Genomic DNA, 21,724 nt, shown 5'->3' with positions numbered 1-21,724 from the left:
CAGGTTAGCTCGTCAGACACATGCCAGTTTGAAACGTGCTGAGATATCCGTTCGGTGGCTAGGGTGATGTCGATTATTGTTTGCGCTCTTGAGGTTACAAAGGTCTTCTTTGAGCCCCTGTTGAGGATATTAAGGTTAGTGGAAAAAAGGTAATTCATGAGTTCCTCACCTCTCGCGTTGGACTTATCCATGCCCCAAATGACGTGGTGCGCGTTGCAGTCCGCTGAGATGATGAGTTCCAGACCTTCTTCTTCGCACCGGGTGATTAGTGCGACCAGCGAAGCCGTCGGTGTGACCTCGTCGCCCGGCAGGTAGGCAGATGCTATTACGACACTCGATAGGCTATTGGATGGGTCTACCAGGAGCCTCACAGCCGTGAGATCCCTGGAACAGAACTCAGTCATGATTATTGCATTGTAATGTTTTGGTATTAGTAGGCAAGTACGTGGGTTACTTACGGTGCTGTTGACAATCAGTTTGTGTCCTGCGTTGGTGAGACCACAAATCCTGCCCTTCCTAATCCACGGCTCTTGGATTAGGGCTATGGTCTCCGTAGAGTCCTCCAGCTGCCTGCACAACATGGCCGATGCAGTCCGGCTGTGCTGGAGGTTGGCCTGAATGGCTTTAATGGGGTTTGGTCGGGGAGCTGTCGGGTCCATCACTACCCAGCAGCATCTCCTCCCTCGCCTCGTTCTCGACGCGCCTCCACCAGTCGACAGCCTCCGGGGTAGATTCCCGGGGCCGGGCCGGCGTGTCTGCAGACATCTCCTGGTCCATGGATGGACCCGGGTGTCGCAGGACGCTGGTAACCGCCTCCACTGGAGCCTCTGTTGCCTCGCCAGGGGCGAGGTTAAGAGGCTCGTCGCTCGGTGCGTTGGTGATGGGCGCCTTTTCCCTCTTGCTGTCGTCCTCTTCCCTTTCGTCTACGAATTTAACGTAGACCGACCCCAGCTTATAACGCAAGCGCCGTTCCTTTTGCTTCAGGACTTCGGCCTCCTGCATGGGTATCCCCAGCAGTAGCCTGATCCCGTCGCATTCGGGCGTACGCTGTGCGTTATATAGACACCAGCTGTTGATGTCGTAGGTGTCGGCGTTGGCTTTGTGTAGACGGATGCGGAGGCGGTCCACGTCGCCGTCGGTGAAGTCGGGGACGTAGATCGCCCCCTTGACACGTTGTGGGATATCCCTTTGCCGACATACGACCAGCTTGGTGCCGGGTATCGGCGAGGGTATCTTATTTGTCGTGCGGCGCAGCCAGTTCAGGGCGAACTCGTCCTCGCACCACATCTTGATGACGCCTTCGCTGAGGAAGGTTCTTCCTCTGAACGCTGGCGTCCGCACTGTGGGGTCGGTGGAGAAGATGGTTGTATCATACTCCTCCATTATTTTCTCCTGAATGAGCTGATACTGCTCTTCAGTGATGGCGCGGTGAGGGTCATACCGCACGGCCACGCAAAGGTCGTTAGACCTCAGCGCGTCGGCGTAGTTGACCGCTCCTGGTCCTAGGGATGACCGGCTTAGTTTGGCGCGCTTGTCTTTCTCTCGCGGCGTCAGAGAGTCGTCGGGTCTAGCCCTCTTACCCCCCTTCGCCGGTCGAGATTCCAGCGCGGCCTCTTCCCGCCTCACCCATCTCGGTCTGCCCCCGCGTTTTCCACGCGGGACTGCTCTCTTTGCAGCTGCTTCATTGCTGGCGGCGCCGCCAGACTCTCCGGGGCGACCGCGAGAAGCCCCCCCGCCTTCCGCGTCACCTGCAGCGGAATTGATTCCCGCGCTGGCAGCGGAACTGGGTCCCGCGCCTTGGTTCGGCTCAGACGTCGGGGCGGCTTTGGCCATTGCTGACCTCGCCGGGGCCGTTGGTCGTGGGACCTCTGGCTGTGCCCTTCTCGCGACCGCCTCTTCAAGCCGGCGCAGCCGCTCAGCGCGCGCTCGTCGTCTACGCTGGCCTCTCGAGAGTTTCTCGAGGCCTTCCCTTCCTGGGGTGCTCGGCGCCTGTGTGGTCTGCCTGGCCAGCGTATCCTTTTTGGATTTACCCTTCCTCTCCACCACCTGCCACAGTGCTTCCGCAGGGCGGGTGCAGGGCGGCATGGCAGCTTTGAGGTTGGACAGGTCCAACGGGTCATTGCTGTTTACCTGCGCGCAAGGGAGCGCAGCAGGTTGTCGGTTGTGGGTGTTGGAGGGATGCTCACTGGTTGGCGTCACATCCCTCACCGGCGCGTGTGTCGCTGCCGGCCTGGCTTTTGTTATTTTCGTGTCCCTTTTGGTATCCATGGGATCTTTTAGTTGGTTTCGTCCTCGTAGCTTCCCACCCTCCTTGGAGCCCGCAAAAGGGGGCGCTGAGCACCGAGCGTACCCAGACGCCAGGATTACTACGAGGATATAGGTCCCCTCCCATGCAGCAGACGGCGCAGTCCCCCGCCGAGATCGTGGCCGCGATTACCTTCAGGTGGAGGGTAAGAACCACCCGAAGTCGCCGACCTACAACCGCGACGGAACCGCTCGCCTCCACATGTTCAGGAACCTCGCCTGGCAGCCCTCTGACGGGTTGCCGCAGCCGATTGGCCTGGGGTGGCTGGACCCAGGCCTCCCGTTTTGGCAGAAGTCCAGACCAAAGAGGTGTGTTGCTTCCAGACGACATCTGACCCGGCCATCTTTCAGCTCAACCTCCAGGTTTCCTTCGTCCTGCCTTACGGGTCTCCACGCACGGCACAAACACGCGGGAGGATGTTTACCTTACCCGACATCACGGACTGTTGTGATGAACGGGCCCGCGCCAACATATCCTCTTATGAGACGCGGTGCAGGTGGAGGTATTTGTGTGTGAGTGTGAGATGAACTTACATAGACTGCGTACATATATACATAGTGGGTAATATATATCTGCTTCATAAGGTATAAATTACATAAACCTATATATGGTGCGTCCCATTGTGTCAGTCAGCCATCGTAAGTGATGACCGAGTGCCCCAAAGGGACGCGGGCCCTCCTCTTTTATCCGGGCTTGGGACCGGCACCCCAGCCCCCTATGCGCAAACACAGAGGCGAGCTGTGGAGACAGTCCCCAGTGCGCAAGCACAAAGGGGCTGCGGAGGCAGAGTTGCAATTATTGGTTAAGAAAAATAGTAAGACTATAATTATTATTTTGTTTTAGCATTGGTTTTTAAAAAAAAAAAATCAGACAAAAGTTTTACTAATGAATATTTCTGTGTGAACGCAGAATACTTCTAGTCACCTCATAATAACAGCAGTCTTGGCACCATGCTATCATCCAAACAGTATGTATAAGAATTATTATTGTGATAAAACCTTTTTGTATTCAAATCGTTCGCTACAATATAATTGCTAAATTGATCTGTTTCATGGAGATAGAAATAAATTTGATATTTTTATACTAACATGGAATTTGTTTATTTTTTCTTAAAAATACGAGACTTGCTGTAATGATTTTAATCCTTGTGTCCCGGCGGGTTTCACAAACATTCAAATCACGTGCACAACAACACCCAGATGCAGAATAGGAACTTCGTGGTACACACAAATGCTGGTCCTACACGGGGATCGAACCAGCGACACGCGCACAGTGGGTTTGGCGTGGTGACCTCAACCAGTCGGCTCTATGCAGTCGAATATCCATTCATTCATCGGCTATCGTAAATAGCTTAATTGCTTCCCTGATATTATTATCATCTTTTATACCATACGTTGCATACTTGGGATCAGGTTACCTCAACCCTAAGCGCTTGCGACAAAACTTTCAAATAAAACAACTCTTTTTATCCATTATACATTTAATATTAAACTTTCTTAGCCTTGATATAAGATCTATAGTAGAAATCGGAGAACAGTATGACCATGAACAGGTTCTGTGGGATGAGTATGTAGGCTGGCTCTCGGGGGAAGTTGCACTCGCGGGTCACCGCCAGCGCCACGAAGTGGACTAGCAGTAGGGTAAACTGCAACTGAAATTAGTATAAAACGTGATTAAGTATGGGCAAACAACAAAACTCATTTTTAAGGGGCGGGACAGACGAAAGATCGCAACGTAAAAATTGGTTCATTAAGGAAATTTCAAAGTGATTTTTACATTCAAGTAAATTATTTATGTTGATTATAATTATTGTTTTTAAATTTCGTTAACTGGTAGTGTAATATTGTTATTGTTGTTAAAACTCATTTTTAAGGGGCGGGACAGACGAAAGATCGCAACGTAAAAATTGGTTCATTAAGGAAATTTCAAAGTGATTTTTACATTCAAGTAAATTATTTATGTTGATTATAATTATTGTTTTTAAATTTCGTTAACTGGTAGTGTAATATTGTTAGTAGATATTAAACTTTGATTGGACACAGACTAACTTTTATTCTGAGAAAGAGAAGCGGAAACTTAGGTACTATATCGCAATTCAGGAAGAGATCATGAGGGTTACGTTCGGAACGATTTTGTTTTCAAGTTCCTAATCTTCCTAACCTAGCCCGCGTCTGAGGTAGGATTTCGGGTCAGGTCCGGAATAAACCAAGGAATGGTTAAAATATTGATTGTCATTGCTTTGTGATTTCTAATAGTGTCTCGCGATCTTCGTTGTATTTCGCATAAACAATTTGTGAAGGGTTGTCGCGTCTGTGCCACTTCCCCATCTTACATCAATTCTATGTGACCCGCCTTCGGGGCGGTTACCAGCAGTGCAGCAATGAGAAATGTTACAAAAACGGGGAGAAATTATTACTTTAGCGCGTGCGCTTCGTCAACGCCTTCTATAAGTTGCCCTTTACAGCATTTAATTTTAGAGAATACCTTAGGAGTAACCACTCTTTTTAACATAAGATACTCGGCAGCAAAATAATTATTGTTGTTGCGCGGTAGAGGGCTAGTGACTTTGCAATATGATGTAATTAATAATTTAATATTAGTTTTTAACTTTTAGTCCACGATATCTTTAAAACTATTTAACCGATCTGTAAAAAAATAAAAATCCTGCCTCACATCTTTATAACCCCGCGGACGAAGTTGCGCGCGAAAAATAGTTGATTAATAAATAGTTTTAATGCCCACCGACATAAAAACATAATTATTAGGAAATACACTGAAATAATCGCATAACAAATGTCGTACCTATTCAAACCGCGACCTTGCGCATACAAAGCGTGTCACTAAACCACTGGGCTAATACGTCATACATTTTAAACGAATATCAAGACGTGACGCTCCAAACTATTTACATAATTTATTACTTTTCTATTTATTGTTTTACAGTAGCGCCGGGGACAATCTTTTCTTTAGAGAATTTGTTTTTCTTGTTTGTCTTTAGCCTATTTGTGTCGCGAGTCTGATTTGCATTGACTTGACTCGTCACTGAATAGGTACAAGGTAAACCAAATATCATAGAAAATTTGGTTCACTGATAGTTCATAACCTGGATTTTACTAGATAGTATATTGAGCATACATTTTATTCTGGTTAATGTTCTTTGTTGTTTGTTTCGGCACGTTTAATGGGCGGAGATGCTTACAACAGATAGATTATAATACTAATAGCACAAGTAACTTACAATTTGCACTTGTGTAACGTATTTCTTCCACCAAACGGACTGTTTGTAGGACTCATCCCAGATTGTCAGCAAGTAGTAGCTGTACATAATGGTGTGGACGATACAGTTCAATGTCACCAACATTGTTATGTGGCCACCTGGAACAAAAACAATCAATAAATAATTCATGTCATATAAAATTTTAGGTATAGACAGATAAGGATCTAGCGCGGGGATCGAACCCGCGACATATCGCGCACAGTGTGTTTGATGTATTCCCTACAATTTACACTTTTAAACACAACCAGTCTTCAATTTTATTTTCCGTCAGATATGTACTGAGACTAATATTCAAGTATGTCAACTTACCTGGCACCCACTTGACCATACCCCACGCCACTGCTACCATCCCGAAGTGATGATAAACATGTAAGAACGTCACTTGATTTTGCTTTTTTCTTAAAACGAAGAACACCTAAAAGCACAAAAGAGTTTTTAAATCATCAGCCTAGCCTTTTCCCAACTATGTTAGGGTCGGCTTCCAGTCTAACCGGATTCAGCTAGGTACCAGGGTTTTACAAGGAGCGACTGCCTATCTGACCTCCTCAGCCCAGTTACATGGGCAACACGATACCGATGGGCCAGAGACAGGGTGTCAGACTTTCAAGCTTCTGACAACCTTTAACGACTGTCAAAGATGTAGGAATAACAGCCGGGACCCACAATTTAACGTGCCTTCCGAAACACGGAGAAACTCGTTATGACAAAGATTGTCACCCATCTATGGACCAACCGCGTCAAGCAGTGTCAGCGTCGCCGTAGGCAAGCAGCACAAAATAGGGGAATCTGTTTAATCCCCATAAAAGGACTTCAAACTTTAAACTAATTACAAACATAAATCCCTAAAGTATTATTCAGATATAGACAAGTAATAAAGACTTACCGTATCTAGGAGATCAGCTAGTTTCATGACAAAGTACCCATAGCAAACGTTCCAAGCGTATTCCACCCCGTTCGGTCCGTCGTCTGGACCTTGGCATACCAGTGAGTAATGATTCAGCCATCCTAGTGATAAACTCTGTAAAAAGGCAAAGGATAGGCTATGTCACTATGAGATCAAAATCTAATTTAAGTTGAGGAAGCGAGGATGCAAGACGCTACTTTACTCTATATAGAGCCCTATCTATCTTTCATAAATGTAAATAGAAGGGGAGGGGTGATTATACACACAGGAAACTTCTTCCTTGTAAGTTTGCCTTTCAGAGTTGCCCTCAATCGTTAATGCACGATAGCCGAGAGGTGTAAGTCAACACGGCAAATCCAATGTGCGTAATGTGTTACGCGTTGTATCCCCACGTAGGACAAGCATTGGTTTGATTCTAGCCTGCTTGTTCTGTGCCTGGGTGTCTTCTTGCACGTGACTCTAATGTTTGTGAAATCTCCTACAACCTATATATTAAACGCGCAGGAAACGATTTTGAAAAAAAACGAAAAGATCTTGTTTGTTGCAATATTACTAAAACACATGCTATAACAAATTTTCGCTGCAGTAGAAATTGAAATGCGCGCATAACATTATAGTTATAATATTGAAACATTGCCTTAATTAATAGAAGATATTATACTAAATTATTTGGCATTATCACGCTATCATTGATATTAAATTACATTATCAAGTTTCTATTGTATTTAATCACTAAGTAATTATTCAAGTTGCGTTATTATTATCATCAAATTCAACGGTTTCCTGCTTAAATTTTAAGAAAATATATTATGTTTCCTTAATAGCATTATGGTACTTACTTTATAAGTAATATACACACAGCCGACGATCTGTATAGCGTTATATGCCGCTATAGTTGTTCGTAGGTTGTAGGCTGGCCGCGTGCTCATGTAGGCTGGGAGCCACTTGTGGACCAGCGCCAGATAGAAGCACATTATCGCCAGACCAGGCCATGGTGTCCTGATTAGGGACCAGTCTTGTGTCCTGGGATCTTTAAGGATAACAGTTCACATCAGGGCATGTAGTAAAACAATATTTAGGAACTTGGATACAGACTGACTGAATGACTAGAGGTTCTACCACCACAACTTACAAGTAATATTGTTGCGGTATTGAAGAGAGATGCCGCTCTATGTCAAGTGTAGTGCTGTCCTGCTTCTACGAACATAGTTATTATAGTCGTGTTTGTAGAGCCTAAGGTCACCCTCAGAAGAGAGGAAAATAGATTTCTAGTATCTAGCTGCCCGCATTGGTTGGCAGGTATTTTTCGGGTTTTTGATAATCTATAGCTATTACAAACATCGTGTGTTTTTCAAATATATTCGTTTGATACTGAAATAATAGTTTACTACACAGTCACAAACTTTACCGCCTTATAAATTCAGTTACCTGTTTTCGCCTCTTTGGAGATAATTGGTTAAATTACAACAAATTTATTGCACTTAATCTGAAAGATGTTAACTTATCTGATAATGGCACCCACACAGTTTAAAACAATGATTATACCTGCAATATCTTCATTTAAGTAGTAATATAATTTCACTGCTCCTCCCAAGATGACCGACATTATTTAATAATTAATTTCACTGCTATGCACGATTGGGGGACTAATGAAGAATTCGTTATTTATTTTTTACGATATTACGTCACTTGCGCGTGAATCTAGTCATTGTTTTGCAGCGTAACGCAATACTTTACTGTTACACTGTATGTAATGTTTTCATGAAGCGCCTCTGTTAATTTTATTCATGTATTCTAAAATGTCGTTTGCTTCTTATTGCTGATTTGACAAACTAGTGCTATCATGTGGTGTCATTTATATTATTTTCTTCGTTTAGAAAATGGTATCCAAAAATAAATTAGAAAATCCTGTTAAGAGTTCTTCAAGTTACAGGAGGAAAAATTATTTGGTGGATTCTTCAGGGCGTCCTTGGTGCTGAGGAAAGCTAAGGGTGCGAAGCGCTCACTGGAGAGCTTCTCCGTCTCCGTCTATCGTCGGATAACAAACGGGAACGCAATTGACCAACTATCTGCTGCTAGAGACACCTCCCTGCTCAACGCGTATCATTTTTTTATACACTTAAAACTAAGGAAAATAAAATGAATTGTGAATAATTAACATACAAAATCATTGATACTAAATATCACTCCTTGAATGCCAAGATTACCAACCACACTTCCCACAGTCACCCACCCTTAACCTTATGCTAACATTATGCTTGTTAACCAGATATCTAAATGTGTAACGTGTAAAAAAACAACAGCGACACGCAAACATAACGAGGTATAAATTTAATATATAAAATGTAAAGTACATGTTAAATAAAGGGTCAAGCAGGTGACCATTCAGGTACTGAATGCCCATCGCTTCCAAAGTTCAGTCCTACAAGGTCTCTAGCGTACCTAGGAGATATCCAGTGTCGATGCACGTGTTGAAATACAAAAGGAACTGTTTATTGTGAATGAATAAATTATACCTAAAACGTACCAGAAATGTACCAGCATTTAATAATGTTCGGAATATCCCATTTCAAATCTGTGGTTTATTGAGGTAATTCGTGGGTACAGGGTTTCAGATTTCTATTTCTGAGATAAATAAAATAATATGTTATCAACTAATTAGCCCTAACGAAGTTTTTGCCTAGCTTCGGGATAATAATAGGCAACTATTTGTTGACTTCATACATGTAATACAGATGCAATTACATACAGTTATTGTCAAGGCGCTTGTTGGTAATTTAAGAAAAAAATCGCGCAGTTTTTTGGTAGGAGGTAAATAAATAAAAAACACAAAACTGGGGTTTGTTCTTTTTTTTTAATCTTAATATTTTGATATGATTTAAATATAATTAAAAATATAAATTTATTTCTTAAAAGGGAATTCGGGGTGTTTCTCGACGCCGCCGAAGAAGGTGAAGTCACAGATGCGTCCATTCTCACCGCGGTCCAGCGCCGCCAGCTCGCTCATCTCCTGATCACTCAGCACGAAGTCCCACACGGATATATTCTGGGAATCATAAGAAATATTACACCTTTTCTGTAATGCTGGATTGATGAGGAAGAATAAAAATTGCGGGGCGGATTCATATAGTTTTGTTATCTCACGATTAAGTGAGCGCGGTGAGTTTAAATAAAGTCATGCGATCCCGATACTTATAGATATACGATAGGTCGTAATAATTGAAGAGGAGCTTCCCCTCTCTGGAGCCCTCAGCACCGGCAGCTTGTACCCTTTTGTCACCGTTCCGGTTGGCGACTATTTATTATACTTTAAATAAATATATATTTAAAAGCATGTGTAAATTTCCGCATAGCCTATAGCTACCTGTTTGATGCGTGTAGGGTTCGTGCTTTTAGGGATGGCAGCAAGGCCTCTCTGCAGTGTGTGTCGCAGCAGGACCTGCGCAGGAGTGCGGCCGTGCGCCTGCGCGATGCGGACCACCGCCGGCAGTTGCAACAAGTCTGGGTACTCGCGTCTTTACACCAACAATAAAAATAATGCCAATATATTCTTGGGATTTTGATTGTTTTTCTTTTTACGTCACTCTTTGTATGTATCATGACGATAAGTATAAACGTTCTTTGAAATTATTTTCTGAGAACACTGACTGATGGTCTGAGTTCTGAAACGAATCATGCATCATTGTGAAATCGTTTACCCTGTTTTAGCCGATAAAGAGTCAGCCAGTGCTTTGGATCCGAGTGGCGAGTAGGCGACGATGGGCACTCCCAGCTTCCCGGCCACCGCTGCGAGGGCCGGCTGCTGGCACAGCGCGTGCACCTCCACCTGCAGACACGCCGGCTTGGCTACGCTGCACACGCGGGACAGCTGCTCCGCATTCAAGTTTGATACTCCCACGTGACGAACACGACCGGACTCCTTCAATTTCAGCACAGTCTGGAAATTAAAACAACATCTTAAAACGTAGGTACAACAACACAGGGAAATCATGTAGATAAAATGTTATCTTACGTGTTTCCACTTTAAATCTTTTTAAGGAGCACTTCTCCCGGCCCCCATATTTTGACTTGAGACCCGACGAGACGGATACGACTGACTTGATGAAACGATGAATTATCTCTAATAATTAAGGGCTTTTCACACCTCGAGCTCTTCCGCGCCGTAGAAATTGTGTTTTTCGTCGAGGTATTGCTGAATGCTTTTCGCAAACGCAGTACCACGACATTTTTCTTTTTATTTCTTACCGGGTCTTTAGCTCGCTTATCTTTGAATCTTCTGTTAATCGTGTACATCATGATCTGCAAGGCGCTGGGTGGTTTCTTTCGTCGCCGTAATTGATTTTTAACTTTCGTACTGTTCACGGTTTCTACAGACGATATCTGAGAAACTGATTTGTTTAGTACATGTGAGACTATTTCAAGGCTGTGATTGGATTTCAAACTGATTTGGCAGCCGAAGTCAAACTGGTTCCTATTAAATGGATTTATGACGTGCACATTGGGTGGAGTTGCAGGTATAGACGCGTTCGACCGGATTACTGGACATGGTATTTGAACTGGTCCATGGCGATTTGTTTGGTTAGCTCCTTTAGTTTGATTTTTCTTCAAACAACTGAAACAATTTGACAAAAACGTAGGTTTTGTATTATTTTTTGTTGTTGAGGTCGCGGGTATTTGTTTTATAGGAGCCACGTGGCACTGACCACCAAATGTGCGAGTGGTGTTAACGTTGCCGAACACTTTGTGGTAGTCGCTGTCCATAGAACGTTGCCGATCTTCGTGTAAGTATATACATTGTAACGAAGGCTGAGGTTTTCCTACTTTCATAAGAGTTTCGATTTCACTCGAGTTCGCTATGGGCGCATGTTTGGGATATTTTGGTTCAAAATTCGATGTCACGTTACAATAGTATACTTTGGCTTCATAGTCACTGTAATCAGATGTTACTACATCTATTCTTTCTGACGGATTTCTTATCATCTGCCTTCGTTTGGCTTTGCTACGTCCGTATCCAGAGGAACGTCTTCTGCCTGAATTCTTCGCTTGTTTACGGCTCTTCCATTTCTCTATACAAATGCCGCAACAGCATATTTTTTTAAACCACTCTTTACATTTATCCTTCCATGTTAGTTTCTTTTTAATTTTGCCGGCTCTGCTGGCTGCGGCATGTTTGTGTTTTAAGGCGGCATTTCGTTTATTATTGAGTCTATCGTTAGTTTCTTTGGGTACTCTTATACTTTGCGGGGTGCGGTTAGGTCCACTGCTTACTCTGTTCGTGGCGGACTGACGGTTAGCGCTGATTCTGCTGCCAACATTGTTGTGTGCTGCCCTGTTAGACGCGCTGTTGGTCACTCTGTTGGTGGCGTTAGTTGCTCTGTTAGTAACATTAGTGGCTCTGTTAGTAGTGTTAGTCACTCTGTTGTTTACTCTGTTACCAACGTTGCTGTTCGCGACTCTGTTGTTAACATTGCTCGCAACATTGTTGTTTGCGACTCTATTATTCACTGAGTTACGACTGTTATTCACTGAGTTTGTGACTCTGTTAGTTAGGGAGTTTCGTTTGGATGGGCTTCCCGTCATTTTTTAGTTCTTTAGATTCATATTATTACGTAGGGAATGTTTTGTCCGTTGTTCGGACTTCTATGGAAAATGATAATCATTGTGAGGCATTTATGGAAACCACATTTTCACTCTACTTAACTTTCACTGCTGGCGTTGGCTAGAATTGAAATCAGCAACACATGATTGTTGAGCTAAGTCTGGTTCACGATGTGTTTTATTATTTTGTGCAAGAAGAATGTCATTTTTGACACCCCGAAATCTTGCTTGTCATCTCAACCTTTTTTATACATTCTGGTAGCGGTCTTTTTTATTGTATTATTGTTATTTTATTTTACAGACTTTATGAGGCACACTGCATTTTTGTAAGTGTTGCAAACTATGCCTCGTAATATTTTTGCATATAACTTAGGTCTTCTTTTCGTTTTCATGCTTCGATGTAAGTTTATAATACTCATTAGGGAGGCATCTAAATTGAGAGAGTGAAGGGCATTATTGGAACATGCTCTTAGATCAATGCTCTCATAGGAGCCACCCATGCTTTGCGTGTTATATGGCGCTACCCCGTCGCTGCCGCCGGTACAACACGGGCACATCAACTTTGGGAAAGTAATTTTGTACCAAGCCTTCACTTTAGTTGATAGAGATTGTCGAGATTTGAGGAAGGACGCCACTGACGTGCCCACATTCTCAGTAGATGTTTGATATGTATAGGATCTGTTCGAGATGATTTCACGTTTTTCAAATTGCGTAGTGTCAATTTTTGAATCATACGAGTGCCGTCTTATGCTATGTGTAATCGGTCTGTCTTTGCTTTGTCTTTCTGTGGCGGGGGATGGATAAACTTTAGACCAGTAATACTGCGTATAAAGGTGTTGGTTAGTTTTTGGCAGCTGTCTGTTCATTTCTTGCGGCTGTAGTATAGAGTTTGTCACTAATTTCTGTTTCTTGGCCTTAAACAAGTTGTTGGTTGGGAGCTGGTAGCTGCACTCTTTGTATATCTCATCACTGCGGTAGATTGCTCTGATGTTTACTTCACTTATATTTCTGCCTTGAACTTGTTTGTCTGGACAACTGATACAATTTTCAGTATATGAAACACCCATGCTAGAAGTTCTTAACTGAATGTTTCACAAGATGTTAGATGGTGGATAGTTATTAGGTTAATTTAGTGTTAGTTTACGCATAAAATTTATTTTGACGGTTAGTTTCAAGTTAGCCATGATTTGTTGTCATTGTCATGTGATGTTGGCAATTTTTATTATCCTTGGAGGTTTTAGCGTATAGTTTGCAGTATACTTACTTTCCATAGCTCGAGTAGGTTGGTTGAGTGGTCGACCTTCATGCTGCCGTCAGGGTTCTTGGGATGCAGGTCGCCCGGGACGTGTTGGAACGCGAAGGGAACGTGTATCAGGTACAGGTCCACATACTCCAGGTTGAGATCTCGAAGCGATGCGTCAAAGAACTCTTGGACCGATTCTGGTCTGTTGCCTATACAACACCATGGAAAATATAGTCTTCTAATATATAAAATTCCCGTGTCACGATGTTAGTTACCGTACTCCTCCGAAACCACTTAACCGATTTTTACATTTTTTTTCTAATATATAAAATTCCCGTGTCACGATGTTAGTTACCGTACTCCTCAGAAACGACTTAACCGATTTTTACCAAATTTTATAGATATGCATATTCAGTAGTTCTGAGAATCGACCAACATCTATTTTTCATACCCCTAAGTGATTTCAAAACAACGTTTGCTGGGTCAGCTAGTGATATATAAAAAAATAATCTTTCTAATTTTAGGTTTATTGAATGGTACCCGTATTTGATTATTGTAGGAATTCTTGCAATACGACTTGATCTAGGTTCAAATCAAAAATAATATAAAAGTAATTGTGCCGCGCATTTTGGAAAGCCTGACCTCCTGGCGGTAGCTTGGTGGTGACGAACAGCTGCTTCCTTCTCCCGGCGTCGCCTGCTATCCACCGATTGAGCGCGCGGCCCAGCGCCGGCTCGTTCTCATATGCCCGCGCCGTGTCGAAGTGCCGGTAGCCCGCCTCCAGCGCTGCCTCCACTGCTTTCTCCAGCACCTCGTCGAAAGCCTGGGTATCACAAACACATGATATATAACATAAACTCATTTACAATAGGTGTATTGCATCATTCGTAAAATGATAAAAACTTGAATTGAATTGAACTTTTTATACTAAATAAGTAAGTGACCGAATATAACTGAGCCCAGTTTATAGGTCGTTGAATTGTAAACAGGAAGTTATTACCTACGGCTTGGGTTTACCGGTTATGCGGCGAACCAGTAGAAGCCAGTTTGTGCATAAGCAAAACAAACACTCTTCTCAGGTCAAATTGTTTTTATACAAAACAAGAGATTGTTTTGTACTTATTTTTCGTAAACTACCTTTTCCGTAAGACGAAAATAAACGTTTTCTGTTGACTGTTATGCGCGGCTTGTCAAATCTGACTTCCGACTTTTGACAAACTTATTTACAATACAGTAAATTAAATTCCAAAACAATTCGTTATTAAAATTGAATGTGCTAAATAAAACGATGAGTAAACCAATTATAGCACCAAATGGGTAATCAAAATTGTGAGAACAATAGGACGGTCTTTTCCGAACGAAGACTGTCGAGTGATGAGTTCTAAAGGGGCGGATGTGTGTCGCGAGAGTGAGCACTGTGTGCAGGAGAAGTGGTCGCAGGACACGAGCACGTGCCGCGCGTCCACCTCGCGCGGCCTTTCGCACTCCAGTGGCGACTGTGACGGCAGCGAGACCATCTCCTACTGCAGCGGCAAGTGCTCCTGTGCCTCCAACAACATGTACTTCCAGGAGTACTGCGAGATACCCTGCCTCATCGCCGACTCCACGACACAACTTCGCAAACCCAAGTGGAACCTTTTCAAGAAGTACCTCAACTACAGAAAAAAAAGGAAATTCAAAAAAGCTAGGAAAGTCAAAATAAGGACAGATCACGGGAAAGGAAACTCCAATACAGGGGCTGAATAGTATCATCGAAACCGTTCGTTTATCAGAAATATAATACACAATCACATAATATTACAGATTGTTTTTCTGATTATTATACGTCTTCAAACAATAACAATTTTAAAATATTGAATGAAACGTTTGGCAATTAAATAATGTACTAGCCGGATATTCTAAATCACAAAACAACAATTATAATTGCGCTACAATCACTTTGTTACGTGAATATAATGCACAACTTACTTGCCATGTCCCAAATCCGATTCGGGGCATTCGGTCGCCTCCCTCCAATTCAAAATACTCAGGAATAGACATAATTATAACAAAGCTGTATACTTTGTTTATTTATTGACTGAATGCAAGTGTGTGTTAATGCGACTGTGATTCACAATACAATGCGGAGAGCGGCGCGCGTGCATGTCCGCGCCGCCAGCCTTGATCACTCCGTACAGTTAAACGCCGGTACCGGTTTGTCAAAGACTATGCACCGTCCATTGAACAGTTACCTTCTAAAATTCTGTACACATTATTACGCATGCTAAGTGCAAGATAGAATTCTCTGTGAGGCATTTTATCACGGTCGCATTTTAAACGGTATTTTTGTATCTGAAACATAAGTTTTAAAAGCTTCAACAGGGCCAGAAGTTATAGAATAACTTTAATCTTATATAATAACGGTGAAGTATAAAAATCTTTTTAGAGGCAATTTTTTTTAAATGTCTTGGCCAGCATAATGATGCACAAAACATCCAGAATAAGAGACTAAGATCTCAGACTAGCTGGTAAGCGTCTTGATCAGGATTGCCTGGGCTAACGTAACGTCTGAACAGAAACTTCCTATGAGAAAAATTAAGAGAACCTAAAAAGAAGATGGCCAATACCACCTCCTCTTATTTCTACCAACAATTTACACTTGAGAGATTAGACTTTTAGGCTAAACTTTTGACAATAGATATTATTTTCATATGTCTCAGAATTTCTCACTTAGTATTCATAAACGCACGGCAAGCGAAAAAGCGCTTTTTCTGTTATTGACCAAAATCTAAAAGCAATTCGGAAACAAAAATACTTCAAAGGACAAGCCCTACAACCATGATCCAATTATGTAAAATTGCCAAAACAACTTTTGTTAGTATTTTCCTTTCGATCAATAGAATATGGGTTCAAAACATCTGCGCCCAATGTCCTTTATCATTGCGGTGGATCTTTGACAAATCCCTCTGTTTACAAGTGGTTAGACAATAATTGTTAGCATTATACAATTCTGTTTCTGTAACCATTTAATGTTTAACAATAATATAATGTGGTACTTGAGCGGCGAAGTATTTGCTTTAGATGTCAACGCACTTTATCACGTCGTTGGCAAATCATTGATAATGCTTGTTAAACTAACGTTTTGTTGTGAGTTTATTCTTTGTGTGACGAGGAGAGAATAGTATTACTTACTAATATTATATCAAGCTATAGTAGCTGCTTATGTTAGCGTAGAAGGTACCTAGATGTACCTAAATATGTGCGAAATTGCCTAAATCTTCACCAATCTGGTCACAGGTTTTAAAAGTATTTATACCGGACACTATCAAGAAATCTCTTTTTGTTAGGGATTTACATGAAATTACACATCACATGGTGTCGTAGTCTACGTACGGCTTTGTCTACATAAGGTTGCAGGGCGATCCCAACGCCCGCTGACAAGTGCAAATTCTTTATTATTTTAAGTCACCATTGGCAAACGGTGAAGGAAAACATCGTGATGAAAGCTGAGTTCCTGGTATTAGAATCTGTACAGGAAGAGTTCTGTGTTAAGCTATGGAACGTTTTTAGGCTGATATTATTAAATGTTATACTAAACATTGATCTTTCGTAATGTAATCTATAAAAAGATTCTAAAGACTAGATAGATATAGGTCCTTAAGACTTTGTTTAAGTGACTTTAAATCCTAAAGGTGACCTCCTGCCAGATTATTAAGGTCAAATTACGCCTTATGCTAAGGCCAGCTACCTGCGCCTATTTGCCTGTTTAAATCATTAGCAATTTAATCCTTTTGTAGTAAACATTCAAGTCCCGAACACAGAATCCCCTGACCCAGAACAAGCGTTCATGGATCACACAAACGTTTATCCTACGTGAAGACAGATTCCGTGACACGACGATCATAGCGGATTTGACATGTTGACGTTAACTAGGTACTCGTTGTTTGTTTGAAAGCACTTACCTTAGGAACTATGCGTTGGAATACAATATATAATGCTAAAGCTATACATGGACGGTTTAGGTAGACAGGAACTTTAAGTCAGCCCCTGTGTCATACCTGCGTGTTGCATCTTCGATGATTGATATAAGTATAATAAGGGATGCCTCAGTATTCTGTAAAAAAAACCTTACAATATTACCATTTGTTATGAATAAAAAAATTCACAACTTATTAACATAACTAACAAGCAGGAGTCAAAAAGCACACGTTGCATCACAACAAATATTAATAAGCTATTACGTTATAATATCATATTACAAATCAATTAATCTTTACGAAGGCATTATAATAGAAATACAAATTAATTTTCCCACAAACCCTTAAAGTAATATCATCCTTTTGTGTGCAAACAGTATCTCTTTCCCATTCAATTTGCGAAACGTATGAATGAGCGAACGTCACAACACTTGTGAGGGCAGCGGCGCGTGAGCCCCGGAGACCGCGGCCACAGATAACATCAGCTATCCCAATCCCCGAATCCCCAAAGGGATGGTATTAAGGCGTGGCTATACAAACCCCTCCCCTAATGTGTACAATATATGTAAGGGTAGCAGTTACCCAGATAATTTATTTGCATTCAGATTCAGTGTTCGTCATGGATACCTCCCCGGTACAGTCGAGTTCAAAGTGTGGCTCTGATTTCAGTATAGAGCGGATTCTGAGCAGTGATAGCAGAAGGAGTGATAACGCTGATGTTCCCGACTGGTTGTGTTGCACTCGGTACAGACCGCCGCGGTTGCCACGTAAGTATTTTAGCCGAGGAGAGACCGCAGAGCTACTAAGTAAAATCGACTTTTCGTCGCTTCCGTGTTTGAAGTTGAGATCTCTTTTGTAGCGATGTAGGTTCAGCGTCAGTTGCGATCGTGTCGGTTTTACGTTCCATCTGGCTAGAAATGTGCATACGCGTTTTTTATGTCCTGCGCAGCTAGCTGGAGTCTTGTGACACTAGCCGCCGTGGCTATACAAACCCCTCCCCGGCGGCTAGTGAAAAATTGTAAAGCTAGAAAATAACTTAACCCACTTAATTGATATTACTGATAGCATTAACTTCCTTATTGCGGTATTGCAATTTCCGTATTTTGTGATTCTAATACACACGATTTCCTTATCCATTAGTCTTAAAAATAGCAAAAAGTAAAACCTTATTGTTGCCGTAAGTTAAACAACAACATTATGTAAACCTACCGGTTATCTAGTTTATTGCAAATTAGTTACTGACGCTGAGATATATGCCAGAGATTAATTAAAAACTTCAACATGCTTGGCGTGACTGTTGATCAAACAATATGCATTAATTTGGATGCATTATGTCTCATACAACTGATAAAATAATTACATTTTAATGTTTTGTATCTAAGCGATCATTTATGTTATTACCTATTCTTAATGATTAAGTAGTTTTTGCGTCAGGTGTTTTGACCGACGGAACTACGCGTGTTCAAAAATTGTCATAATTACTGTTTTATTAAACAAATAATGGACAGATTTATTCATTTCCATACTTTTAAATTTTTTTATTAAAAAAAAACGACTTCTGCTCTATGGAATTTAATTCTTGAGTCGCGACACCCGTTTTGTTTTACTAAGATTCTGTAATCATGTAACTTGTTACATGCACAAAGTCACTAAGACTCAAAAAAGTCACTAAAACAAGAGTTCGTGGATTTCACAAATTCTTGTCCTACGTGGGGATCGAACATTATCGGATTGTTGGTTCACTTCATAATTGTTTTTTTTTTGCATCAGGTGCAGTGATTGGCGGTCGCGCGCGGCGGTCAGGCCGGCACGCCCGGGTGCCGTTCACGGTTGCGCAGGCGGCGGCGCTGGAGGCCGCGTATGCGCGCGCGCCGTACCTCGCACCGCCAGCGTTACGCGCGCTGGCTGCTGCCTTGCAACTACGTGACGATAGAGTAAGCAGCACTGTTCCTGATTTTTTACAATTTCCACTCTAACTAAAGATTGAAGCTGCAAGAAATAAGCAAGTTGTTAAACTTGCTATACATTGTTAGTATTGTTATGCTTAAAGGGATAAGTTCGTCATCACATTAATGTGTTGCCACTTACCTACATGACATTGAGTATTGAGATATGTCTCGCACTCGCAATCAGTATCAGATTGAAGTTACATTGCGATTGCGCAACACAGCGGAAAACGACCAAAACACTTCTTGCTGATTTAGCAACAGGTACCTACTTACTATGACAGGCTGTCACAGTGGATGGACATTAAGGCCGTTGATGCACTGTGGTCGTCGTCACCAATTGCAAGATGACGCGCATTAAGCGAAGGCTATTTGTTGACGATAGTTTTGAAAAGATATAATTGTAAGGAGAAGAGGAGATTGCACATTGCTCTTCCCAAACGGGAGTCGAACCCGCAGCACTTTAGTCGGTCGTAGCAAAAGGTTAGCTTGGCTATTTTAATGCATAATGTTGTAAGTGCAGTTTTCATTCGGATTCTTAAAAATCACTAAATTCTCATAAAAATTGTCTAGGGGCAAGTTAAACTTGGATTTAGGTTAAGCTTATTTCTCTAGTGATACTTACTCATATGAAAACTGTTTCAACTGTATCAGCATCTGCATACGTGTACTTTTTTAACATACAAAAAAAGACATTATCTACTTGTGAAAGGTGTAACAGTTATCTAAAGAACCCTTACTATTGTATGCAAATATTATCTAGTCTCCACAAATTCCTCACTGACATTACATTTTACCAAACCATAACTTGTCCACAGATAAAAATCTGGTTTCAAAACCGGCGAGCAAGAGAGAGGAGAGAAAAATGCGTGAATATAACACCACCGGTCGCTGTGACGTTGCCGCCTACAACAACACCAGTGTCCCTTTCATATCCCATCACTAACAGTACCTGGACTCAGAATGATATGCAAATACCGTTTAATATGACAATGCATAATAGTCAAGAAAAGCTCGACAGAGTTGGAATGTACGTGAGAGATAAAAATACTTCAGAAGTTTCATCTCTAAGTGAATCGACGGATGACGATAGACCCGACTCGCCCTTGGATATTGAATCTATAGAAGACTAATAATTGTAATTATTACAATTGTGATTTACCAGATAGGAGGATTTTAAAGCTACGGTGCACTGTGATAGCAACACAATATGACATAATTTATGTATTATGGGTGATTCACCAGAAATGAATAACAATAATGAATTTCATGACACGACGTTTAAAATACTGAAGAGGGGTATTTTACTAATTTAACTTTTAATACAGTAATATAACTACCTATTTATTTAACATACAATAATTAAAATATTTAAACACCACATAGATATTAGTGTGGTGAGGATATGATTTCTTAAATTTAGCCATGTTTTTTTCTAAAGAATTACCACTTATGAGAGTTTAAATTATATTAAAGGATAGTATTTTAATCAAGAATGTGTGTATTATTTTTAATCTTTCCAATTAGGGTAAGAATCATTGAAACTCATTATGTTGCTCGTAGGTCACTGACTGCGTGGGAAAATAACAACAATGCCTTTGAGAGTTCATGATAATGAGAAGAGTTATTATTTACTTCTTTACGCAATAAAAACTATTAGGCAACGTTTAGTTTCAAAGACATCGGGTTCGGTTTTATGTGTGATGCCTTTCTGAAATATTATACATTCTTTCAGCTTTTCGAAGTAGGCAATGGTCAACGTCCGCCATAAGGCGTCTTGACTAATTCAAACGATGCAATTGACTAATTCAAATTTTTGATCAACCAAAAGGATGGCTATCCAGCATTTACTTAAGGTTAAAAAATTAAGCCGTTGCTGAGCTGCCTGTTCGCCTACTATAAGTAACCTGCAGGTAAGTTCCCTGAAAATTCAGGGATGATGAGGTGAAGATATTAAAAATACGAGATAGTCTTCAATGTGTTTTATTTAAGTATAAGTATATAAATATCCGTGGAATCAGCATAATTTTATAATCTTGAACATCTTTAATTTTTAAGGGCCAGTTAACGAGTTTACATATTAATACATACATTTCGATCGGTCAGATGAATATTAAAGTTGTCAATTTGAGAACTCTTCCAAAAGGAAAACCAATACAAAAAAAGGTACCTTGTTATTAACATTGTATCCAATAACAGAAACATAAAATAACTCTTTAGAAAGCATCGAAGAGGACACAACACTCCGCGTAAGGATGCGTATCACTTCCGCAAAATCAATTCTGAAGGTGCCAGTGTCTTTCTGAATAGGGATGGTGAAAATTTGTTTTTCAATTTTCCCGTCTTGTAGGTAGTTTATTGCATAATAAAGGATACTTTCTGTATCTCATAAACATATTTTTTCTAATAACAATAAAAAGACCTATGCGCGACGTCACGATTGAGTATAAATTTTGCGAAGTCGTTACGTCACGAGCCCCTCTGATAAACTTTGA

General features: G+C 41.4%; 4 protein-coding genes across 5 annotated transcripts; 2 read left to right on the top strand and 2 right to left on the bottom strand.

Moving 5' to 3' along the window:
- Nucleotides 1-3,443: 3,443 nt before the first annotated feature.
- Nucleotides 3,444-9,315, bottom strand: LOC113498727 (elongation of very long chain fatty acids protein AAEL008004-like). Its single transcript, XM_026878860.1, has 6 exons — nt 8,032-9,315; nt 7,326-7,516; nt 6,466-6,600; nt 5,892-5,997; nt 5,544-5,680; nt 3,444-3,956 (listed from the first exon to the last, which is right to left on the bottom strand). The coding sequence occupies exons 1-6, from the start codon at nt 8,090-8,092 to the stop codon at nt 3,792-3,794; spliced, it is 795 nt and encodes a 264-aa protein (XP_026734661.1). The 5' UTR covers nt 8,093-9,315; the 3' UTR covers nt 3,444-3,791.
- Nucleotides 9,316-9,326: 11 nt separating this feature from the next.
- On the bottom strand, nt 9,327-15,436 carry LOC113498725 (alcohol dehydrogenase [NADP(+)]-like). 2 transcript variants are annotated; one of them, XM_026878858.1, is made up of 6 exons: nt 15,296-15,436; nt 13,970-14,150; nt 13,349-13,536; nt 10,185-10,423; nt 9,851-10,001; nt 9,327-9,532 (listed from the first exon to the last, which is right to left on the bottom strand). In XM_026878858.1, exons 1-6 carry the CDS (start codon nt 15,365-15,367, stop codon nt 9,389-9,391), a joined length of 975 nt encoding a protein of 324 aa, XP_026734659.1. In that variant the 5' UTR covers nt 15,368-15,436; the 3' UTR covers nt 9,327-9,388. The 2 variants fall into 2 exon arrangements, with proteins under 2 accessions (XP_026734659.1, XP_026734657.1); XM_026878856.1 differs by lacking the exons at nt 9,327-9,532; nt 9,851-10,001; nt 13,349-13,536; nt 13,970-14,150; nt 15,296-15,436 and adding an exon at nt 10,499-13,295 and having other exon boundaries at nt 10,354-10,423.
- LOC113498732 lies at nt 14,495-15,127 on the top strand. The gene has a single exon (XM_026878865.1). The coding sequence runs from the start codon at nt 14,702-14,704 to the stop codon at nt 15,071-15,073; it is 372 nt and encodes a 123-aa protein (XP_026734666.1). The 5' UTR covers nt 14,495-14,701; the 3' UTR covers nt 15,074-15,127.
- Nucleotides 15,437-15,563: 127 nt separating the features above from the next.
- On the top strand, nt 15,564-20,901 carry LOC113498729 (homeobox protein MSX-1-like). The gene is made up of 3 exons (XM_026878862.1): nt 15,564-18,050; nt 19,054-19,217; nt 20,048-20,901. The coding sequence occupies exons 1-3, from the start codon at nt 17,834-17,836 to the stop codon at nt 20,360-20,362; spliced, it is 696 nt and encodes a 231-aa protein (XP_026734663.1). The 5' UTR covers nt 15,564-17,833; the 3' UTR covers nt 20,363-20,901.
- The last annotated feature ends 823 nt before the right edge of the window (nt 20,902-21,724 follow it).

Source organism: Trichoplusia ni, chromosome 11, assembly GCF_003590095.1.
Source record: "Trichoplusia ni isolate ovarian cell line Hi5 chromosome 11, tn1, whole genome shotgun sequence".
Taxonomy (NCBI): domain Eukaryota; kingdom Metazoa; phylum Arthropoda; class Insecta; order Lepidoptera; family Noctuidae; genus Trichoplusia; species Trichoplusia ni.
The sequence above is the reverse complement of the archived record's forward strand: the minus strand, read 5'-3'. Positions and strand labels throughout refer to the sequence as shown.

Bases quoted from the DNA above. Each gene is read 5' to 3' on its own strand.
- LOC113498727 (XM_026878860.1), bottom strand. From the start codon at position 8,092: ATGTCGGTCATCTTGGGAGGAGCAGTGAAATTATATTACTACTTAAAT. The intron at 7,517-8,031 runs GTATAATCATTG...TTATCCTTAAAG, and splicing joins CTTAAATGAAGATATTGCAG to ATCCCAGGACACAAGACTGG. The intron at 6,601-7,325 runs GTAAGTACCATA...GCCTTTTTACAG, and splicing joins GTGTGTATATTACTTATAAA to AGTTTATCACTAGGATGGCT.
- LOC113498725 (XM_026878856.1), bottom strand. From the start codon at position 12,066: ATGACGGGAAGCCCATCCAAACGAAACTCCCTAACTAACAGAGTCACA.
- LOC113498732 (XM_026878865.1), top strand. From the start codon at position 14,702: ATGAGTTCTAAAGGGGCGGATGTGTGTCGCGAGAGTGAGCACTGTGTG.
- LOC113498729 (XM_026878862.1), top strand. From the start codon at position 17,834: ATGTGTACAATATATGTAAGGGTAGCAGTTACCCAGATAATTTATTTG. The intron at 18,051-19,053 runs GTAAGTATTTTA...TTTTTGCATCAG, and splicing joins CAGACCGCCGCGGTTGCCAC to GTGCAGTGATTGGCGGTCGC. The intron at 19,218-20,047 runs GTAAGCAGCACT...ACTTGTCCACAG, and splicing joins TGCAACTACGTGACGATAGA to ATAAAAATCTGGTTTCAAAA.